Genomic DNA, 23,990 nt, shown 5'->3' with positions numbered 1-23,990 from the left:
TGGCACAAGAGATATAGCCAATCGACACGTGTAGCTAAACGCTGTGAACTGTTTCAAGGCGGCTGTACGGGCACTCGGGCAGAAGCGGCACAAGGGATACAGCCAATCAACACGCGTAGCTAAACGCTGTGAACTGTTTCAAGGCGGCCGTATGGGCACTCGGGCAGAAGCAGATCCCACTTCAAGGTAAGGACACGCTGCTTTTGCCGCAATAAGTCACAAACACACAAGTTGCAAAAGCACAACATCATTATATGTTTACATTCTTCATCTACTACTCGTTAAAATTGTCCATTTGCATCTGTGTAGCCAGGCAAACTTAGCTTACGTAAGGAAGCACTTGAATTAGCCTACAACCAACTAGTCTCGCTGAAACTACATATAATGTCCATAGTAAGCAGTCCCCAGCATAACGTAGGCTGCAGTCATTTTTAAATCCCCGTCTGGAAACCATACAGAGAGGTGGTCAAGGGAAGACAAAATAAAACGTAGTGTTTGTGTTCTGTAGGCTAGCGCAAGCCTACTGGCTATTTGTTATGGTGATGAGTAAACTTCATGACGTGACTCGTGCTCAAAAAGCGCACTGCACTTGTATATGTTAGGTAACTTTATAAAGCGCTATTTGAACATTTAAACAAGCCAGGTGTGACTAGTATTTATAATTCTTGCGCAAGTGATTCTCCTCGCTAGCGCTTCTGATTCGGAAAGCGATATACTCTTAAAGGAACAGCGACTCCTAATAGGGAGTGATAGCCTACTTTGTTTGATTTTACTTTTTAAAAAATGCTGCAGGCAGCTCCCTACACTTGATTTGTTATTTAAAAACTACTTGAAGTTGGTAAGTCTTACTTAGTTCTTAGTGTAAAAGAATCCAGAGTGTATTTTAATTTATTTTCCACTGAAAATGGTGAGCTGTAATATAGTAGGGAGGGATTTATTTTTTTAATGGTGAATATTTATTTTATTTCTCATTTTATTCTAACTAATGTTTGACTTTATTGTACAAATGCTGCTGGCATCTCCCTGCACAAAATTTCATGTTCAATTTTACAATTAAACATACATTTCATGGATATGAAGGTCTGTGTCAGTGTGTGCCATGTTTAATTTCATGTGAATTATAATGTTTACATTTATCGGTTGCACATATCGGTTATCGGCATCCCAATTCCATAATTATCGGTATTGGCCCTGAAAAAAACATATCGGTCGATCCCTACAACCTTGTTCCTTGACAATTTCATGAAGGTGTGCTCGCCTTCTGACATCAACTCCTCTCACAATTCTTGGACGAATTTCTCAAAGCTTGGCAAAAGGCCTTGTTATATGATGGTAATACACATATTGCGATTGAATTTCGTTTGTGAAAATTTTACCAGAGTTTTGACCCTTGATGAAATATCTTGTACTTTGATAATTTCATGAGGGCGTACGTTCTTCTGAAATCAACTCCTCTCACAATTTGTGGAGGAATTTCACCAAACTTGGCAAAAGGCTTTGTTATACAACAGTTATACGCATACTGAAATTTCATTTAATTTGGGAAAATTTTACCAGAGTTATGCCCTTGTGGGCGGCACGGTGGTGTAGTGGTTAGCACTGTCGCCTCACAGCAAGAAGGTTCTGGGTTCGAGCCCAGCGGCTGGCGAGGGCCTTTCTGTGCGGAGTTTGCATGTTCTCCCCGTGTCCGCGTGGGTTTCCTCCGGGTGCTCTGGTTTCCCCCACAGTCCAAAGACATGCAGGTTAGGTTAACTGGTGACTCTAAATTGACCGTAGGTGTGAATGTGAGTGTGAATGGTTGTCTGTGTCTATGTGTCAGCCCTGTGATGACCTGGCGACTTGTCCAGGATGTACCCCGCCTTTCGCCCGTAGTCAGCTGGGATAGGCTCCAGCTTGCCTGTGACCCTGTAGGACAGGATAAGCGACTACAGATAATGGATGGATGGATTATGCCCTTGTTTATTAACAAACTTGTACTTTGGCAATTTCATCAAGGTGTGCTTGCTTTCTGAAATCAAATTCCCTCACAATTTTTATTATCCCCCACTGGCCGAAAGGCCCAAAGGGGGATTATGTCGTGGCGATATCCATCCGTCCGTCCATCCTGGGAAGGGTACTCGCCTTCTGAAATCAACTCCTCTCACAATTTTTGGAGGAATTTCATGAAACTTGGCAGGATTCTTTGTTATATGTCGGTAATATGCATATTCCAATTTCGTTCAATTCCGTTGCATTTTGTCAGAGTTATGGCCTAGTTGCCAGAGCACTCTTGTTTTTATATGAGATATTTTATTTATATATATATATATATATATATATATATATATATATATATATAATATGATTTAACCTCCTTAGGTACACATAGATCAAAACTTCTCTCGCTCTGTGCGCACTCATATAAGGCAGAATATTGCTAACTTGGCATTGTGGATAACAGTTGAAATAATCCTGACTGTATGTTTGGATAACAGTGAAATGAGCGGGCACGGGAACACATTTACTTAATTTAGCTTATTTGCTCATTCTTCGGTGTGAATGTTTGTTTATTTAATTAAAAAGACACTTGGAATAAAAAAAATTGCCCAAAATATAAAATAGTTTCAAATATTTATTGCCAATTTATATGTAATTCTTAATGATGATACAAAATATCAACATATTTTAAACACTTTATATTTAATTGTATTTTGGTTAAAAATGAACGCCATGTGACCTCATCGACTGGATTTAGCATCGACTAATGCCTATATCAGGGACACGCATTGCAAAGAGGCTCTTTGTATTGTTGCTCTGAAGACACTTTCTTACAAGTGAGTTCGGGAAAACCATGTACAGAGACAACGTTTCTTGCTTTAGAGAATCTCTTATTTCATCTTTTAGCCCTAAAGGGCAATGTTAGGGAAACTTCCCCCATTTTTTTTTAAACTCCCAATCCTAACTCAGGCAAATATCTACATATAAATAGTACGATTACGCATTTGACATGTCCATGGAGCTAAACTCCAGAAAGTTCAGGTTAATTAAGACTAGGTGCTTTATATACTGTATATTCTATATCTTTCATGAGGAAAGAGCCAACTACTCACCAGTAAAAGAAGACTGAAGCTGAGCAGAGACGGGTGAGGCTGGATTTAAGAGTCCCGTGTCCCAAACAGGAATAGAGCGAGATGAGTCTGTAAGAATCAAAATCATAATCCTGTACATGTGTGGTACAAATATGTAATTGAACACTAGCTGGAACTCACAAATTATTTGACGTGATCTGGTCTGAGTGTGATCTTGTCCTGCTACTGAGCATGATTTTTGATAATACTAAGCACACCCATTTCTGTCCTGGCTCCTCTCATTTGTACATTGATTCGTTCATGTTCTTGGATCTGGAGCTTAAACCAGGACCACTTTGATGGGACACCAGTAGGTATGTAATGATATATTGTGTGATGATAAATCACGATACAAATTTGTAACGATTCGAATCAATGAAATAAGAAACGAATGACGATTTTTATCAGGCAACATAATCGCTTAGCTTTTTTTTTTTTTCTCGCTGTAATTTTGGTGTTTAGACAGCAGAGGGCACAATAACGTACAATAGCAGGAACGCATGTGACTTCATCGGAGGCAGAAGTAACAGCTCTAATGTCACAAGAAAAACACAAAAAACGGATCTAAAATGTGAAAGAGCTGTTGCGCGATTGACTACAAATAGATTTAACAAGAAATTGGAGCTCTATTTTTACAGACTGCTGAAAGCTAAAGAAAAGAGAAGCAAATAGAGGGAGTACAAATGTTCGTCAATGTTTATTAAGAAAAGGCCTATTTGTTATTAACTTTTTTTAATAAAAGGAATATTTTAATTAAAGGAGAACTGAAGTCATTTTTAAACTTGCTTTATTTCTTAATTAACGTGTTATTCAGTTACGTTTTTGGTTTCAGTAACCTTATATCGTGACTCATATTGGCAACTAATTGCAATTAAATATTATACTTATCGGCCTATTCGGTTTTTAGCTGTGTTGAATTTAGTTCGTTTGGTCCACGGTAGGCGTCGCTTATCCGCGCGATCTTCACGAGACTTGTGCAAGACTTTGAAACATGAAGTGTCAGCCAGGTGTCAGTGCCGCCATTTTGAAAACTGTTTTCCAAACGAAATATTGTACAAAAACGAGTTTAAATGACGATTACTGCCTACTTTTTTCAAACTTTCCTGATTTGCTATCAAAACAAACAAAACTTCCGGCTTGATTACGCCAGCATTCAAAGGAGGGCGCGCGCGTCTTTTGACAAAGTTGGCAGATGTCGGTCACTTTGATTTCCGCTGTACGTTTTACTTCCGTCCTACGATGTCTTGCACAGGTCTCAATGAATCTCGTTTACGGCCATCGCTTTGACATATGGACTGATGTATATTACAGAGCATATTTCAAACACTCATAACGTGCTATAGCAGTGGCAAAATAGCTATCAGAAATGCATTCCTATATTTAATAAAATGAGATATAGAATTTTGATGATAAAAAATTTGCCTTCAGTTCTCCTTTAATAAGCTATAATATTTTGCTCCAACCTTTACAAATGGAAGTAAATAATTATTGTTGGTTATTAAGGAAATGAAACAAAAGTTGTTTTTTTTTTAATTTAACAAAAGGAATATTTTAATTTATAAAGAATAGGAAAATAAATGTGTGGGTTTTTTTGGGGGGGGGTTTGGGCAATAAAAATTTCATCATTTAATTTTTTTCTCACAAATATTATGGGAAAGTTGAATTGTGAACCCAATATCGTGAATCAAATCGAATCGTGACCAGGGTGAATGGTTACATGCCTAAACACCAGTCCATCTCCACACATAGACAGCAAGCTGAGCTCAGGATCAAACTGGGGACCCTGGAGCTGTGAACGCTATCCGCTGAGCCAGCATACATTCCTGTGTTATTACGCCTTGGTTTAAAAGTCATTAGTGAGGCCGGTTGGTTGGTTCTCTCACCATGGACGAGTCGTTTTCCAGCTAAAAACTGGAGCACGTCTGGCTCAACCCGGTCACTTAGCTGCTGCTCCAGCATGTGCATGTAAGACAGCGGCTCCTGCACTTCTGCTCCTAAAGGTGTAGAGATAAGAATGTGTCATGGAACAATCAGGATCCAAGTTGTAGATAATACATACAGTCTATTCGTGCAGTTTACCTTCACTGCCATTTTGGGTGGTGTCACGCGACCTTTGGTCAATCTGTAATTTGCACTGTAGCTCACACACAAGTCGTCTGCTCTCACTCAGCTGCTGCTGGAGAATGTTAACTTCGTGCTGGAGCCTGAATACACCAACACGCACCCAGTCAAGCGTCAATGATTTCACATTTGATCACCAGAACAAAAAAACATTGTGTTTTGCTAAATATGGCTGCAATGTCATACAGCCATACCGGTTAGCATTCTCCTGGTTTATCTGTTTGTCCTGCTTCAGCTGCAGAACCACCTGCGTCTGCTCTCGCATCTGTGCTTGCAACTGCCTGAACTGCCCCGCCCACTTTTCCGCTTCCAGCTCTGCCTGCTTCATCCTGGTGTGCTCTAATAAGACTGCGTCCCGCAACTGTTTCTCTGCTTGTTTCATGCCATCTTCAGAAGAACAGAAACATTTACAGGTCAGACAGAACTAAACACAAAACCACAACGTAATTCGGCATGGACTATGCTGATATAATGATACAAATAATTAGTGTTTGATCATGAGTCAGACGTATATGCTGTAGCTGCTGCATGTGATGTGTGCTGCACCTCTGCTCGCCTGCTGGAGCTGATTCTGGAGAACCTGATTCTTCTCCTTAAGGACTCGAACCTCATTAGACAGCTGACTGACAGAGTCAAGTCCCTGAATGTAGATGTTTGTAGGAGCACCTAATAAGTGATAAACATAGAAAACCAAAACGTAACATTCTGTGAAGCTTAAAGCTGTACTGCCTTTCAGATTTTTCAAGTGTAGGTCATAAAAAGCATTTTCCCAGACAGACACCCAGTTATTTTTGTTTAGTGGACTGAAAGCTACTGAATTCAAATCACAGACTTCCAATTTTATTAGGTTTTTTTTTAAATGGAACAATTAATGAATTGAGGGCCATGTGGCTCTAAATTCTCCGCTATTTTTTCCTGCTTCACCATGACCCAATTCAAGATACTACGTCATGCATCACGTGGTGGGCTTTCCCTGTTCGCGCAAGGCATTGTGGGATACAAATTTGAAACAGGAGAGAACAATGGAGGGCGTGAGTGTGCGAATGAAACGTGGAAAACCGACTACAGTAACGGAAAGCCTGAAGAAATATATGTTATTTACCAGCTGGGAGGTCTGTATGGTGAAATACCGTGACCGAGGTCTTGAAAGTACTGACCAAGGCCCTCCGGGCCGAGGTCACGGTATTTCACCATATGGATTGACCTTAAGCTGGTAAATAATATATTTATTTTTTTCTTTACCAAATTCTAACAGAAAGCGAGAGCGCCCGAAAGGGAAAACCGAGTCGAGCCGCCATTTTGAATCCTCATTCATGGCTGTAATGCAAATGGCTTCCTCCTCGGTATACAAGTGCACTTCCATGGCAGGAAAACAACTACATTTTGCCGCCTATGTAGTTCCCTATTTATACAAAATTGAGTCATTCAGGATTCAGCCATGTTTTTGCTCGGCATTAGCAAAAGTTACAGGTTTTTAGCGTTATCCTGAAATGTTTTCTTTTATTTCTTCTTCCTCAGGGTAATAAAACTCGGTTTCGCTGTGAACACTGTCGTTATCGCTATCCATGCTGTAAAATTAATGCTATTCTCCTGAGAAATGCGAAAATAAACGTTGATAAAAATTGCTACTATGTTTGTTGCTGTTGTTGTGAACGAGCGAGTCGCCAGAGGTCCATAACTGGGGTCCGTATCGTCGGATATGGACCCGCTCACCAGCCAATCAGAGCGCAGGATTAGATGGAAACCGAACTGCAAAAAAAATAAGACATTATGTTGCGAAGGAAAGGAAACGCAGGACCAAACTAATAAATTTCGGCGTTCAGCGAGCACCACGGTGTGATCACGTATTCGTTTAGCGACAGAATTATGTAACTGTCAGTGCACGGTCAAGGTAAACCTGCGCATGCACACACGGACTTCCTCTGTCTGCCTGACTGCGCGAACCGGGCAATTTCATGATTTTTATTTCCTCAGGAATCCCTTCAAATGAAATAACTTCCGAGCCACAGAATGGCCTGATATTTTGTGAGATATTACAGAAATAATCATAAATCACAATGACCAAATTTCAGAGGGAACTAAATTTCACCGATTTTATGAAAACGAAAGGTCGTCTAGCTTTAAACAGGGGTGGAACATCTATTTATCTATTAATCTGTATCTACTGGTGAGAGTTCCAGACAGACCATGAAAAGATTTATTTTGTTTTTCTATATCATTTATTGAATGTGTGCGTGCGTGCGTGTGTGTGTGTGCGGGCGTGTGTGCATGAGGGGTGTAACACAATGCCATGACGTGTATCTGTTTCTGTATCTCTTTAGCACTCCATATGTTCAGATTGAAACTGGATATTTTTCTGGATAACTAAACTAGGATGGAGAATTAGGGCGATTATAGGTTTAAAAAAAATACCTCAAAATTTCCAAAATTAAAATCATAAATTTACAAAAGCGAAAAAAAAATCAAATATTCTATGAGATTATAAAATAATACATTTATGAGAAAAAAACTCAAATTCTAAGATTAAAAAGTCACAAATTTACAAGAAAAAGTACTTAGATTTTATTTGAGACCACAATCACATGCTTCCCGACTGCAGTGCATTCTGGGAAATGCAGTTAAAAATCTCTTAGCGCTTTGTTGTCTTATATTGCGTGATTGAGAAGGAAAGACTGCATATAACGCTTGGCTCAGCCGTGGTATCTGTGGTGTGACGGCGTTGATCCAAAAAAAAAGAAATTATATATATTCTCAAACACAGTACTGTTCAAAAGTCTTGCCACCCTATTGTTTTCTTCATACAAACTTTGTTATAGATTTCTATTTTATGATTTCTACATTATCGAGTAAGGACAGTACAGTCTGAGAGAGTTCTACACACACTGAACTTTACAACAGCTGCATGCATGTGAAATGGAAATAAATCAACTAAGGCAGGAAAAACTATTTTGGATAAAATTGTTATTGTCCATTACAAGTAAAAAGCAACCAATAACCAAACTTCATAATAAACTTAATCGATAACCAAACTTCAACTCAATGTGTGATCTTCATTTTATGTTGCAATTCACAGCTATTTGATGGTTTTCCAAAAAAAAAAAAAAAAAGGAGTACTCGCAAAATACAGAGCAAATCATAATATTTGCCCCCCAGGGCAAGTGGGTTTAAAAGTTAATGTCGAGTCCTGGAAAATTATATAGAAAAGTCTAAGTATATTAAGCTTATACTTAAATTTTTGATCAAGATATACGTAACAAAAGTGTAATAAAGTATTAAAATATTTGTGCCTTATATTTAAGTGTACTTGCCCTGTAGTTGTGCTTATCCTTTTGATAGTAGCCTATAAAATGCTTCTTTTTCACACATATTGGCTTCTTTGTGATATACGGCAGCATGTTTTCTGTCACTGCTCTTTGCTGGGTTAGACAGCATTGTTGACTCTTAGGTATGTCTGTGGTTCCATATAATTTTTATTTTTAAATTTCTCCTGAGTGGGATAATTACATTTTTGTATTTATTTCTTTTTCTTTAGCGCTTGGATGTCAATTTCAGTTGTCATTGCCATGTTTTTATACTTTGGCATTTAATACAAAGTTGCTTTAAATTTTGATTTTTAAAGAAAATGAATATGTTCTGAATCCTGAGTACCTGTTGTTATTTTGTGAATTCTTACCTTTATAACGTCATTGTACCTTAACGTACAAAACACTTAAGTTGTGTACTGGTAGTGTGCATGAGGTAAGGGTTAGGGCTAGAAAACTAATAGTATACCTAGAAGGGTTACTGCAGTATACTTCAAAATTAAAAAGTGGATTAGATGTATAACCAGTAGCTAATAGTATATTTCCAGTATGCTATAAAGTATACTTTTATAAGCTAAAAAGTGGACTAGAACTGTGTAATGAGTAAACCAACAGTATATTTCCAGTATACTACAAAGTATACTTTAGTAAACTAAAAAGTGGACTAGAAGTATAAAACAAGTAAACGCATAGTATATTTCCAGTATACTATGAAGTATGCTTTTGTAAACTAAAGAGTGGACTACAAGTATAGAACTAGTAAACTATTAGTATAGAAGTTTACTTGTGGTATACTTGCAGTACAAAATAAAAAATACTAGTTGTATACTCAAAGTTTACTTCTCTTAGACTTAAAGTATACTTTTTATAAACTAAAAGTGGGCCAATTTAGTCCCAAAAAGTATTAGATTAGTTTACTTATAAGTATACCGTAAGTACATTGATATCAGTATACTTGGTACACAAAAGTATAGTTAAGGAAATATACTTAATGAAATGAACTTGAAGTATGTATACTTCTTTTTGATAAGGGTTGCCAAGACCACAGCTGTGGGATTTCACTAAATTGCCCATGCATTGTCTGATTTATTTATTAACATTACTGTGATTGGATGCAAATCCTTCTTGAAATGCAACCAATGACATAACTCATTGCTAATTAAAAATTTTTCTTCCTGTTATCCCTCGGCTGTCACCCCTCCCCAACCTCCCTTCGCACACTCTGGTCTTGGTCATGGCTTGGTCTTGGTTTAGGTGGTCTTACTGTAACTACAGCGCTAACCACCAAAAGCACCAGATACTAATGTTTGATAGTTAACGTGATTCTCAGACCTCCATCTTGTATCTTGGAGTCTAGTCTCTCTGCCAGCTGCTGTCTCAGACGTTCGTTGGTCTGGATGGAATCTTCCAGACGTCGATGGAGACTGCGAATCTCCCTCAGGTGCTCCTCCATTAAGTCTGTTCCTGTGGTACACCATGGAAAGCAAGAACAAGGATCAGCTCAGCAAGAACAAGGATCAGCTTCCATACAGGTTTCCGACAGTGTTAGTACCTGCGTGACGTGCACCAGACTGATAACCCGATGAGCTTGAGGAAACATCATTATAAGCGCTTCCTCTTGGTTGCTGTGCCCCATATGCCATATTCGGGCTAGCATGAAGGCTAGCAAAAGGAGATTGCTGAAAGGCATTCTGGGATGGTCGGGGAAAGTCACTGCGGTCAGTCTGGTGAAAGACACGTGGCAGGGGTTTGACGTGAGCACTGCTAAAACCTGCATTAAGGGAAAAAAGGGGAAAATGTAGACATTTTTAAGGGACAATACCAAATGTTAACAGAAGGATATATAATATACACAGTACTGAGAAAAAGTCTTCGGCACATGTAAAGAAATGCTGTAGACCAAAAATGGCTTAAAAATAATTAAATTAAGGTTTCAATATTTAAAAAAAATACTATAAACAGCAGTAAGCCATCATAAATGAAACAAAGTCAGTATTTGGTGTGAGACGAGCCTTTGCTTTAAAAAAAAAAGTAGTCTGAGGTACGGTGAGTGCAGTTTGATAAGGAAATGAGCTGTAGGTTTTACTGAGCGTCTTACAGAAGCAGCCCCAGTTCTTCTGGACACTTTGGCTGTCACACTCGCTTCTTCATTTTGCACCAAAACCCAGCAGCCTTCATTATGTTTTCTTTTTTAATCTGAAAAGTGCTCTCTTATGTACAGTAACATGCTGCTCAGATGCAAACACTTTTTCCAAAACCTTGTTGTAAGGTGACAGCCACCGTCCAAGCATTTTATTTTTCTGTAGCATTTAATTTTGTGCTGGAAAATGAATGTTTGAACTCTAAAATGTTTTTGTACTGACTCGATAACGTAGAAGTCATAAAACAGAAATCTATAACAAAGTCTATATGAAAAAATATGGTGCCTCAGTCTTTTACACAGTACTGTATGTGTGTGTATATTTTATATATATATATATATATATATATATATATATATATATATATATATATATATATATATATATAATATACACACATACATAAGTACATAAACATGGTTAATGGTTTAGAAAGACACTGTCACAGGTCTAATCACTGACACAAGCGTTGAGAGAGTCGTAAAGATGATCAAAACAGCTTGTAAGAAATCATTAAATCAGTGCACGTGTGTTAGCTTTTCAATCAGCAGTGTAAATCACAACCCTTATTAAGGACTAATCATATTAATCATTAGTTAAGCAACATGAAAAATTTCAGATAAACAAACCAACATATCAGATTAGTGATCTGTATTTATTGCCTGCAATTAATTCAGGGATTCCTAAACTTTTTTTGCAAACGTCCCTAAATGGATATTACGAATTTTCTGCAACACGAAGCCTTGATCACTCTAGATAACTGTTTTATCCCACTGCTAATACAACATTAACATTTTATCATGTTCATAACAAATGGACGTGTGACGTAAGTGATTAAAATCCAACGGAATATTCCTGATAAAAGTGCTTTGTTTCTCTTAAAGCTTTCAGCTGTCGTTGTCATGAGCCGTGTCTCAAATCAGAAACGCTGACCTTACATTCAAAGGTATTTACTAAATCTAGAAAATTCAGAAGGCTGGTATGCAAACCAAACCTTTCAGTAGGTTTAAAACGTGACATAAGAAGAGGTTTTTAAAAAATTAAAACACTAAGTTAGTGTTAGTACTCAATAATGGTCTGGAATCGTACGCAAGTATGTGATCTGAGACACAACGCTGTTTAGCAGAGGTAAATAGACAAGGACATTTGTTCATTTGCTAACTATGCTAGTGCAGCGTTGTCAGGAGAGTAAAAAAATAATAGGTTTTAGGTGTAATGATTCACTCAGTTCCCGATGCGATTCGATTCATTATATTGGGTTCATGATTCGATTTTCCCACAATATTTTATTACCAAAAATAGCAACATTTATTTTCCTGTTCTCTATCAACTTAAATATTCTTTTTGTTAAATAAAAAAAACAAAAAAAACCCACTTGTTTAATTTTCTTAATCACCAACAATAATTATTTACCCACATTTGTAAAGGTTGGCGTAAGATATAATCGCCTATTAACTAAAATATTCCTTTCATTAAAAATGAAAGTTAATGACAAATATGCCTTAATAAACTATTATAAACATTTGTACTGCCTCCATTTGCTTCTCTTCTCTTTCACTTTCAGCAGTCTGTAAAAAGAGAGCTTGGACTTCTTGTTAAATCTGTTTGTACAGTCAATCACACAACAGCTCTGTCCCATTTTAGATTTGGGTTTTTTTTTGGTGACATTAGAGCTGTGTTACTTCTGCCTATGGTGAAGTAACATGCATTCCCGCAATTGTACGTTACTGCACCTTCAGCTGTCTACACAATGCAATTACAACTAGGAAAAACTAAGATTACACAGCCTGATGATAATCACGATTCATTTCTTATTTCGTCGATTCAAATTATCAAATTTGATACACGATTTATCGTCTGAATGTCACTCCCAGTAACATTTTAAACTATTAGCATTCAAAATCAATCTTTCATATTTCAAGAGGAGATTGTGAGTTTTTCATAACCCCATTTGAAATGACCCAAATTTAGTCTGAATTAATTCATGACCATGGAATCATTACACAAAATGCAAGATTATGAACAACCTTTTGAAACATGCCATGCTGGATTGTAAAATAAATAAAAGAATTGATTTGCTTACCATTTCTGCTTTACTAATAGCTTTATATTCCTGCATTAATTTGCTAGAAGGGAAGCAGCTTAATTGTCAGACATGGGTGTGTAAGTGTATGAAAAGGTCATTTCAGTGCAATGATAGGGATGTTAAATTTATAAGGGTAGGCTGGTCTATGTTAATGAGTCTCTCTCACACACACACACACACACACACGCACACACGCAGATGCTCACTGTTCACAAACTGCTTCTGCAGCCTCTGCAGCTCCTGGTGCACCTCAGCTAGAGAGAAGCCCCCTGCGATGCTAGAACGGGGTCTTGGGTGTTGTGTTTGGGGGTCAAATGGCAGAAAAGCCATCTGAGCAGAAAGGCATTGGGGGCTCTGGGGTACGGGGGCAGAACTGAGCTCTGTGGAAAAGGTGGGGGCCAACACTGTCAGAAACAGGAGTAGAGTAGGAGTCCATTTCTGTTCCCCAAGGTACAGTCTACACTAATGTACCGTCTAAGGGTCATTATTGGACCTCAAGGTAACTATGTGTACCTTTTTAGTGCTAAAAAGGTACATACATGATCCCAATAAGTATATAAAGGGTACAAATAAGTCCCTTAGAGGGTACTGCCCCAGTGACAAGCCGTTGTACCTCTAAAGGCAGAATAATGTACTTTATTTTCTGAGAGTGAAGAATGTATTGGTCAAACTTCTCTATTGTAGGATGAGCTGATCCGAACCTCACATTTAGTGTTAAAACGCGCTGAGTGACAACTCATCAAATGTTCCTGGAGAACAGGTTCCAATATTCAACTGAACTTCCTGTTGTTCATTCTTGTGTCCTACCTGTCTTCATTTGGCCATCCATGAACCTGTGAGGGCTGCAGTGCATGCTGGGACAGCTGCTGGAGGACTGGTGGTCGTGTGAAGAAGTGACGGATGGCGGGTTGGATGGATATGGATGTGACGGCGCAGGCTGCAGGGAGTCTATAAAGAAGAGGGTGAGATGAGATGAGAAGTTTCAAAAAGATGCAAAAGTGAGAATGTGTCATTAAAATGATACATATAATCTTGATTTAGCCAGGAAAACTTTACTGAAACTTCAAAAAAAAAAAAATCTTTTCAAGATCTCTCCTGGACAACAGTCTACAGCAGCAGTTCCCAAAACATTTTAAAGTGCATATCACGGGTAAATTCAGGAGCAAGATCAATGTAATTCTCCTATTTTATATTAAACTTTGGTCAAATATCTGTAACATTCTGCATTCTCTGCAATTTTTTTACCTTGTGCAATACCAGAAAAATTCAGCTGAAATCAAGCCATTTGAGGTGAATTGGTCTGCCTCTGAAAAAACTTGGCATTTGGATTTCCCGGCAAACATTGATTTTCGTGACGTCGCGTGCGGGACACCTCCTTCTGAATCCTACGTCAGCGCTGGTTTGTTTATGAGAAAACAACCTGGTGGTTTTCTGCAAATTTCTTCAACGTTATCGCGTAATTATTAAAATGGTTAACAGATGTATCGTAGGAGGGTGTAGCAACACCAATCTTGATGGGATTAGTACTCATCGTTTCCCAAAAGACCGGACAGTGAGAGAGAAATGGGAGCGCTTGGTCTACACAGGCTGTGCACTGAAACCGTGCAAAGCTCTCGCAGCCTGCTGGCGCTTCCGCAGGTAACGTCACGGATCTGGCTCCAGACTCCCTTGGGATTTTTCCAGACGCGTTTTGTTATTTTATTTTTTTCTGCTGTAGACAGATGGCCTTGTGCAAAATTACCCTTCTGGATGAGTGTGTAAGGGACATACTTTCATATAAAAAAACATGAAATTGGTCCAGAATATGCACTTTAAGCAAATGTCAGGGTCAGGATCAAGGGAAATCTGGAGCCTATCTTGGGAGCACTGGGCACAAGGTAGTAATACACTTTTGATGGTGTGCCATGCGCACACGCGCGTTCATACCAAAAAGTTACCAATTCACCTACTGGCAAGTTTTTTTTTTTTTAAAAGATATTTTTTGGGCTTTTTTCACCTTTATTGGATAGGACAGTGTAGAGACAGGAAATAGAGAGATGGATCGGGAAATGACCTTGGGTCGGAATTGAACCCGGGTCCCTGGATTTATGGTGTGGCGCCTGAGCCACAACGCCCATGCAAAACTCCACACAGACAATAACCTAAGGTCAGGGTTGAACCTGGGACCATGAGGTAGCACCACTACCTGCTACACCACCATGCCACCCAAAACCGACACTTAATTCCAACCTTGCTCACTTTTGAGTGTGTTCTACTACAACCCAATAATTTGCAAATCATGGAAACTCTATGTTTCATTAAAAATAGTACAACGACAACATATTAAATGTTGAAACTAAGAAATTGTATTGTTTTTTTGAAAAATATATGCTCATTTTGAATTTGATATCAGCAACACATTTCAGAAAATGTTGGGACAGGGGCATGTTTACCGCGGTGTTGCTTCACCTCTACTTTTAACAATACTCTGTAAATATTTGGGAACTGAGGAAACCAGTTGCTGTAGTTTTGAAAGAGAAATGTTGTCCCATTCTTGCCTGATATACAATTTCAGTTACTCAACAGTTCGGGGTCTCCTTTGTCGTATTTTGCGCTTCCTAATGCGCCAAATGTTTTAAATGGGAGACAGGTCTGGACTGCAGGCAGGCCAGTTTAGCACCCGGACTCTTTTACTACAGAGCCATGCAGTTTTAATATGTGCAGAAAGCGGTTTGACATTGTCTTGCTGAAAGAAGGAAGGCCTTCCCTGAAAAAAATTTTGTCTGGATGGCAGCATATTGCTCTGAAACGTGTTTGTATCATTCAGCATTAATGATGCCTTCCCAGATGTACAAGCTCCCCATGTCATGTGCACTAATGCACCTTCATACCATCACAGATGCTGGCTTTTGAACTGCGCACTGATAACAAGCCAGATGGTCCCTCTCCTCTTTAGCCTGGAGGACATGGTGTCCATGATTTCTAAAAAGAATTTCTACTTTTGATTCATCAGACCTCGGGGCAATTTTCCACTTCACCTCAGTCCATCGTAAAAGAGCTCAGGCCCAGAGAAGGTGGCGGTGTTTCTGGATATTGTTTATATCTGGTTTTAACTTGCATTTGTGGATGCAGTAATGAACTGTTTTCACAGATGATGGTTTTCTGAAGTGTCCCTGAGCCCATACAGTGATTTCCACTACAGACACATGTCTGCTTTTAATGCAGTGTCGCATCAAGGCCTGAAGATCACAGGCATCCAATATCAATTTTCAGCCTTGTGTCTTGCATACAGAGATTTCTCCAGATTCTCTGAATCTTTTAATGATATTACGTACCATAGATGACGCGATCCCCAAATTCTTTGCAATTTTACATTGAGGAACGTTATTTTTAAATTGTTCCACTGTTTGCCCACGCAGTCTTTCACAGAGCGGTGAACCCCTCCCTTTCTTTAGTTCTGAGAGACTCCGCCTCTCTGGGATGCTCTTTTTATACCCAATCATGTTACTGACCTGTTGCCAATTAACCAAATTAGTTTTTTTTAGCATTACACAACTTTCAGTCTTTTGTTGCCCCGTCCCAAGTTTTGATATGTTGCCTTTGTACTATTTTAAATGAAGTATAGGGTTCCCATGATTTGCAAACCTTCACATTCTGTTTTTATTTATATTTTACACAGTGTCCCATATTTTTTGGAATTGGGATGGTATATGTGCACATTATAAAAAAAAATAATAACGTTGCACATATTGTGTTTCTGTAACACACTGTGTTTGTGTGTGCTTGAGTGGCGTACCATCAGCTACCTCCTCCTGGCCAAACTCACTGACAGTGTCCAGTTCTGAGATTAAGTCCAGGTCTTCATTGGTGGAACCCTGTTCGTCCATGACAAAGGATGAACGCTCCAAATGGTCAGCATCTCCTGAGAGGGAGTGGCTGCTGCCGGGTGGGTCTGCATGGGGCTGCTGCTGCTCAAGTTTGGAGCGCAGTGACTCAATGAGCTTGTCTTTCTGTTGGAGCTCTTTACTTAACCTGTGGAGCAGAATACAGCAGGGATCAAAACAACTACAGAGCAAGAGACGTCAAAAGAATTCAACTTTTGAATTCGTCACTGGTTTTGCAAGACAGCTTTGCACAACCATTTACACTCCACATTTCCAGAACTCATTAGTGAAGGAGATTCCACTGACATTTTGTCTGCATTAATAACTCTGTGGACAAAAAGGATCTCATGAAAAAGTTATTTAATATCTAAAACATCCATTTTCCCCCACATCCCTCCTTTAAAACATGCATAATCACTAACTGACTTGGGTAATGAAAGCAAAGTACAGTACTTAGCTGTAGCTGTTTTGAATGAAATGAAATGTGACAAAGCTATATTTAAGTTATTCCACGAAATTGAGTCGTATATGAGCTGAGAGCCGACGAGGCACGTAGCACCGAGTTGGCTATAAGCCATGTACGACGAGATTGAGTGGAATAACTGTTTTATTCTATCCACATTCACTGGATTTTGAGAAAACGGAGCATTTTTCTTTTTTGCAAATTTGATAAATAAAAATTTTATACAAAACGTCCGACAATCATTTCCGCTTAGAATGTGAACAAACCGGCAAAATAACAGTAGCAATTTGTGAAAAGCGCTACAATAATAATTCTTTGAAAAAAAAAAGGATATGTTCTTATCAAATACTTCCATTCCATATCTTGTTACTTTTTTGCGGGGTTTTGTTTTCGAGTAGAGTTTTTATTTCGTCCTCGGTTGGTTCAGCAACACGCTCCGCCATTTTGTTTTTCTCTACTCACGGTATATGAGCTGATAGCCTAGTAGTAGAGTAGCCAATCAGAGCGTGCGGTTGCTCATATCCAGTGAATGTGGATAGAATAATACTGGACATAATGGCACACGCATAATTTCCTTCAGGCTAATTTTGGACTGCAAGCTCATTCAGAGCTGGAGTCATTCACACTCACTGCAGTTTATTTAAAAGGTTTAGTCCAGCTTGTACTGATGGCAGGCAGGGCAGACATCTATATATGCTGTATATATGTACAGACTTCCTGCCACACACACACACACACACACACACACAGTCTTCTGTATTGCTCTTATTTGTCTTTCATGCAATGTGTTTGTTCTTCTTACACTCATACGTACTATAGTACAATCAACTCAAAAGTGAAAAATTGTTATAGAAAATAAATATGACCCTAGGTTGTAGGAAACTATCAAATATTTTTTTCCTTAAAAACCACTAAGCATTTAAAACGTTCTCTCTTTTTTAACTGAACCACTTCGTAGTTAAACTCTTTCAAACAAAAATACACTCACATTGTGAACATTTCCAATTCCAAAACCTCATTTCTTTTCCAAATCAAAATCTAATCTTCACCATGTGTTACAGGATGGGATATCTGGCAGATTTTCTCTGATCTCCGATCCACAGGGTTTTTTTGGCTGGATCGGCCTGATACTGCTCCTGAGTATCGGATCAGTGCCGTCGGTAATATTTTCTCTGATAAACATTTTTAATTAGAGATATTAATAAGTTATTGACAGCTCTAAAGAATATTATATATAAAATATATGGATTGTTGTCAGTCTTCCAGACCATGACATGTTCTGTTTGGACGTAAATATCCATACATCCATTATCTGTAGCCACTTATTCTGTGCAGGGTCGTGAGAAAGCTGGAGCCTATCCCAGCTGACTATGGGCGAGAGTCGGGGTACACCCTGGACAAGCTGCCAGGTCATCGCAGGGCTGCACATAGAGACAAAACCATTCACACTCACACCTACGGTCAATTTAGAGTCACCAGTTAACCTAACCTGCATGTCTTTGGACTGTGGGGGAAACCGGAGCACGCAGAGGAAACCCATGCAGACACGGGGAGAACATGAAAACTCCACACAGAAAGGCCCTCGCTGGCCGCTGGGCTCGAACCCAGGACCTTCTTGCTGTGAGACGACAGTGCTAACCACTATATCACTGTGTCGCCCTGGACATAAATACGAGCTATTAAAATCTGCTTGTTATCCATTACAGCTTTTAGTATAAAAGAGATAGATGGTTGTTGACCTGCACAAATCAGGTAATGCACCGAAAAAATTAAACAGGAAGAGGCTCAGTGTTATTGTTCTTTCCTGGGGAGACGTCACCAAATTATACAACAACAATAGTAGTAGTAGTGGGGTGCCAATAATTTTTAAAGTATCATTTTGCAAAAGAAAAATTGTACTAGTTGAGAACAAATTGCTCAAATAAAACTATACAGTATCTTTATATGTTTAAAGGAGAACTGAAGGAAAAATTTTTTGTAATCAAAATTCTCATTTTATTAAATACAGGAATGCATTTCTGATGGCTATTTTGTCACTGCTTTAGCAAGTTATGAGTGTTTGAAATATGCTCTGTAATATATCAGTCCATATGTCAAAGCAATGGCCATAAACGAGATGCGTTGAGACCTGTGCAAGACATCGTAGGATGGAAGTAAAACGTACAGCGGAAATCAAAGTGGCCGACATCTGCCAGCGCTGTCAAAAGACACGCACGCCCTCTTTCGAATGCTGACGTAATCAAGCAGGAAGTTTTGTTTGTTTTGATAGCAATCAGGAAAGTTTGAAAAGTAGGCAGTAATTGTCATTTAAACTCGTTTTTGTGCAATATTTTGTTTGGAAAACAGTTTTCAAAATGGCGGCACTGACACCTGGCGGACACTTCACGTTTCGAAGTCTCGCGCAAGTCTCGTGAAGATCGCGTGGATAAGCGACGCCTGCCGTGGACCAAACGAACTACATTCAACACGGCTAAAAACCGAATAGGCTGATAAGTATAATATTTAATTGCAGTTAGTTGCCAATATGAGTCACGATATAAGGTTACTAAAACCGAAAACGTAATTGAATAACACGTTAATTAAGAAATAAAGCAAGTTTAAAAATGACTTCAGTTCTCCTTTAAGATCACTATATAACTTTTTGTTGCATGTGTTCATGTTGTATGTTCATTTTTTTCCACAAAGGGTGCCAATAAATCTGGAACTAACACACACACACACACACACACACAAAATAACCGACCGTACTCCCATCACCGAACTTTCCATTAAGTACACTTTTCCCTACTTCTCTTACTTGTCCATGTGGTGCTGCAGTGCCCTCCTTTCTCTCTCCACCTGCTTTCTGAGCAATACCAGCTCTTGCTCCTGCACCCGACTCTCCCACAGAGTGAAGGAGAAGAGTGAGTTGCGGTACAGCGGGCTGCACTTAGACAGCATGGATCTCCAGAGTGGACCCATGGTGCCTCGGCCCAACTGCTTGCCTGTGTGCTGTGGCATCCGGGATACAGCGGGACCATCGTCTCCTGTCCCGGGCTCAAATGACTCGACCATTAGACGGCTGGAACATGCAGAACAGGAAGCTTGTTGCGAGGCTGTGTGACGCCGATTAGCTGGTGATTAGCCTAACGGCGAGCGGAGAATGAGTGTCCCTTCCTTTCTTTTGTTCTCAGAAAGAGAAACAGCAAACAATTCCCAGATGATGTTTGGTTGTTTGGGCTTCATGTATATCCAAGAAAAGATGGATGGTGTATACTTGATTTTTGCTTACGTAAAAAGCCTCAAGTCCTAAGGATTCATTGATCCTTCAGCTAGCTGCAGAGGAAGTTGCTCCTAAGTGGCTCTTCTTAAAGCATAACATCCTTCTCCATGAACTCAAACAACAAACCTCTTGGCTGTACAGTTTTAGTTCCTGGTTTGAAGCAGAAAGCTTTAGTGAAGGAGAAAAATGATCCGTTTAAACGCTGAACAGTCAAACGCAGTCAAGCTTCAAAATCCAAACAAGCTTTTATGAAGTTCTTAGAGACGCCTCGGGTAAATTAAATGATTTCGGCTCTTGCCGATCCTTGTAGGAGTGACAGCTGGAACCCTGGATGTGATTCTTACAGACAAAACAAAGAGAAACGAGAAAGAGATCCGCTTGCTTTCCAGAATAATCCTGATACTCTCGCTATATTCACTCGTCCTGCCATCCAGTTGCTCTCTTCTTTGTTCTCTACCTTTCTGGTTTAGCCTCCTCTGACCTATTTCACTCTCTTGTGAGGTTTAATAATCTAACCTGATTAGTGCTTAAGTCAACAGACTGTCCTAATCTCAGCAGCGTGAGTGTAACTGTAGCAGCAAACATGTGACAAAATGGTCTCATGAAGCGGGGCACAAAAGGACATCAAACCAATGCACATAAGCCTCCGAATCTGACTAAAACGAATGCACTGGCACTAAAATATGGTGGCGTCCAGCTGCTCATCTGGCTCACCATCTGTCCTGTAATGCTGTTGATCTCTCGCTCTCTCTGTCCCCCTCCCTCCCCTTGTCATTTAACTTCTCTAATTTCCCAAAATGCTAAGCTTAACCTTATTCCCATCATCTAGAATCTCCTGCAACCACCGGTATACTAACAATCCCAACTCTGAATAATGACGCTGCCTCCATGTGTCAATGCCATACACAGATGCACAATCGGAGGAGATAGAGGACATCTGCCCCTGGGGTTCTGACAATGGTCAAGAGAAAAGAATTCGCCAATAACTAGTTCATCCCTGAAACCCAATCTTTAGCTGTGCCCTGAATTGCACTGTTGGTGACATAATGGAACTGGTGCTCTTCAGATTATCATTCACTACGTGACCGGCAAAGTCAAATTAGTTTATGTCACATCACCGTTTGTATGAAATGAGCAGATGAATAAGGAGAGTAAAAGAGACCAAAAGACAGTATACAGTATGTCTCAGCTCTATTAATTTGGATAACAGAATGATCATACCTTCAGAATGGCAAGAAACACCATGTCAAATATTACAAACACCCCCCCCCCCCCCCCCAAAAAAAAAAAAAAAAAAAAAAACTTTGAATCCTTTCTGATTTGATATAATTTCACTTATACATGCTACAAAGTGTGTTACATTATTACATACAGTCCTGTACAAAAGTCTTAGGCACATGTAAAGAAATGCTGTAGACCAGAAACGGCTTAAAAATAATGAAATGAAATGTTTTGACATTAAAAAAAATACTATAAACAGCAGTAAGCCATAATAAAGGAAACAAAGTCAATATTTGGTGTGAGATGACCCTTTGCTTTAAAGATATTTTTTTGGGCTTTTTTTTCACCTTTATTGGATAGGACAGTGTAGAGACAGGACAGGAGTGAGAGACGGGGAGGGATCGGGAAATGACCTCGGGTCGGAATCGAACCCGGGTCCCCGGATTTATGGTAGGGCGCCTTAGCCACCTGAGCCACGACACCCCGACCCTTTGCTTTAAAAAGAATAGTAGTCTGAGGTACAGTGAGTGCAGTTTGATAAGGAAATGAGCTGTAGGTTTTGCTGAGCGTCTTACAGAAGCAGCCCCAGTTCTTCTGGACACTTTGACTGTCACACTCGCGTCTTCATTTTGCACCAAAACCCAGCAGCCTTCATTATGTTTTCTTTTTTAATCTGAAACGTGCTCTCTTATGGAATATGCTGCTCAGATACAAACTTTTTTTTCTGTAACATTTAATTTTGTGCTGGAAAACGAACGTTTGGACTCTAAAACGTTTTTGTACCTACTTGATAATGTCAAATCAATCAAAGATTGAACTCGCGATCTCCCGATCGAGAGGCGGACACGCTAACCATTAGGCCAACTCATGGTCATGTAACAGCAGTACGATGCATCAAATCATGCAGATACATATCAAGAGCTAGAAAATCCCATGCCCACAGGACCTCCCAAGGGAGGTTCTCTGGGCATGCCCCAGAGAGGAGACCTCAGGGCAGACCCAGGACACGCTGGAGAGATTACATCTCTCGGCTGGCCTGGGAACACCTCAGTATTCCCCCGGAAGAGCTGGTGGAGGTGGCTGGGGAGAGGGAAGTCTGGGCTGCTCTGCTTAGGTTGCTACCACCGTGACCTGGATCCGGATAAGCAGTAGAAAATGGATGGCTGGATGGATGGATGGAAAATGAATGTTTGGACTCTAAAATGTTTTTGTACTGACTTGATAATGTTTCATCTCATCATCTCATTATCTCTAGCCGCTTCATCCTGTTCTACAGGGTCGCAGGCAAGCTGGAGCCTATCCCAGCTGACTACGGGCGAAAGGCGGGGTACACCCTGGACAAGTCGCCAGCTCATCACAGGGCTGACACAGACACAGACAACCATTCACACTCACATTCACACCTACGGTCAATTTAGAGTCACCAGTTAACCTAACCTGCATGTCTTTGGACTGTGGGGGAAACCAGAGCACCCGGAGAAAACCCACGCGGACACGGGGAGAACATGCAAACTCCGCACAGAAAGGCCCTGGGGTTCGAACCCGGACCTTCTTGCTGTGAGGTGACAGCGCTAACCACTACACCACCGTGCCGCCACTTGATAATGTAGAAGTCATAAAATAGAAATCTATAACAAAGTTTGTATGGAAAAATACAGAGTGCTGCAGACTTTTACACAGTGCTACAAGTTAACCTATTCATATGTCTTCATGTAGTTGCTTTGCTTTATTTCCTTTCCTGGCAGTCTGTTCAGATTATTGAAATCTACCCACACTGACACCTCGTATAACAAGCGCTGCATCTGCAACGTCACCAGTATTTGCAGACGAGCCCTCTCACCTGTCCCACGGACTAACCTGCATGTCTTTGGACTGTGGGGGGAAACCGGAGCACCCGGAGGAAACCCACGCGGAGAACATGCAAACTCCGCACAGAAAAGCCCTCGCTGGCCGCGAACCCAGGACCTTCTTGCTGTGAGACGACAGCGCTAACCACTACACCACCGTGCCACCCTCTCACAAATTTATGCCTGTTTTTTTTGCAATATATTACCACCTCCCTCTGTATTTTTTTATGTCATCATAGTATACAGTATTATTATTATTATTATTATTATTATTATTACTAAATGTAATATGTTGTGTGCAAACCCATTTTCCCCTTAGCTCAGTGAAACAGCTGATTAAATATTTGAGGATTGATTTTTCTGGTTAAATATTGACTGGCTTCTCTATCTGGGGAAAAAGATCATTTCATTTAATCTATAGTCCAGTTCTGCTGAAATTCCTGTTGACCACCAATCATTGATCCAGTACACAGTCCTGCACACAGTGTCCATGCACACAGTGAAGATGGATTGAGAACCGCTTCAGGCTGATCAGACGAGTTAATGCAATGTGCCTTAAGGCTCTGTGATCTTTCCA

General features: G+C 39.8%; 1 protein-coding gene across 5 annotated transcripts in view; it reads right to left on the bottom strand.

Annotated features, from left to right (window-relative positions):
• The window catches only part of pde4dip (phosphodiesterase 4D interacting protein), a 162,706-nt gene that overhangs the window by 15,048 nt on the left and 123,668 nt on the right, over window positions 1-23,990 (bottom strand). For all 5 annotated transcript variants that reach the window (XM_060917440.1, XM_060917437.1, XM_060917442.1 and 2 more), the window contains 9 exons: window positions 16,533-16,768; window positions 13,565-13,705; window positions 10,083-10,301; window positions 9,863-9,994; window positions 5,775-5,894; window positions 5,423-5,615; window positions 5,187-5,311; window positions 4,991-5,101; window positions 3,090-3,176 (listed from right to left, as the gene is read on the bottom strand). In XM_060917440.1, coding sequence (XP_060773423.1) covers window positions 3,090-3,176; window positions 4,991-5,101; window positions 5,187-5,311; window positions 5,423-5,615; window positions 5,775-5,894; window positions 9,863-9,994; window positions 10,083-10,301; window positions 13,565-13,705; window positions 16,533-16,768 — 1,364 coding nt within the window. The remainder of the gene's footprint in view (window positions 1-3,089; window positions 3,177-4,990; window positions 5,102-5,186; window positions 5,312-5,422; window positions 5,616-5,774; window positions 5,895-9,862; window positions 9,995-10,082; window positions 10,302-13,564; window positions 13,706-16,532; window positions 16,769-23,990) is intronic.

Source organism: Neoarius graeffei, chromosome 3, assembly GCF_027579695.1.
Source record: "Neoarius graeffei isolate fNeoGra1 chromosome 3, fNeoGra1.pri, whole genome shotgun sequence".
Lineage (NCBI taxonomy): Eukaryota > Metazoa > Chordata > Actinopteri > Siluriformes > Ariidae > Neoarius > Neoarius graeffei.
The sequence above is the reverse complement of the archived record's forward strand: the minus strand, read 5'-3'. Positions and strand labels throughout refer to the sequence as shown.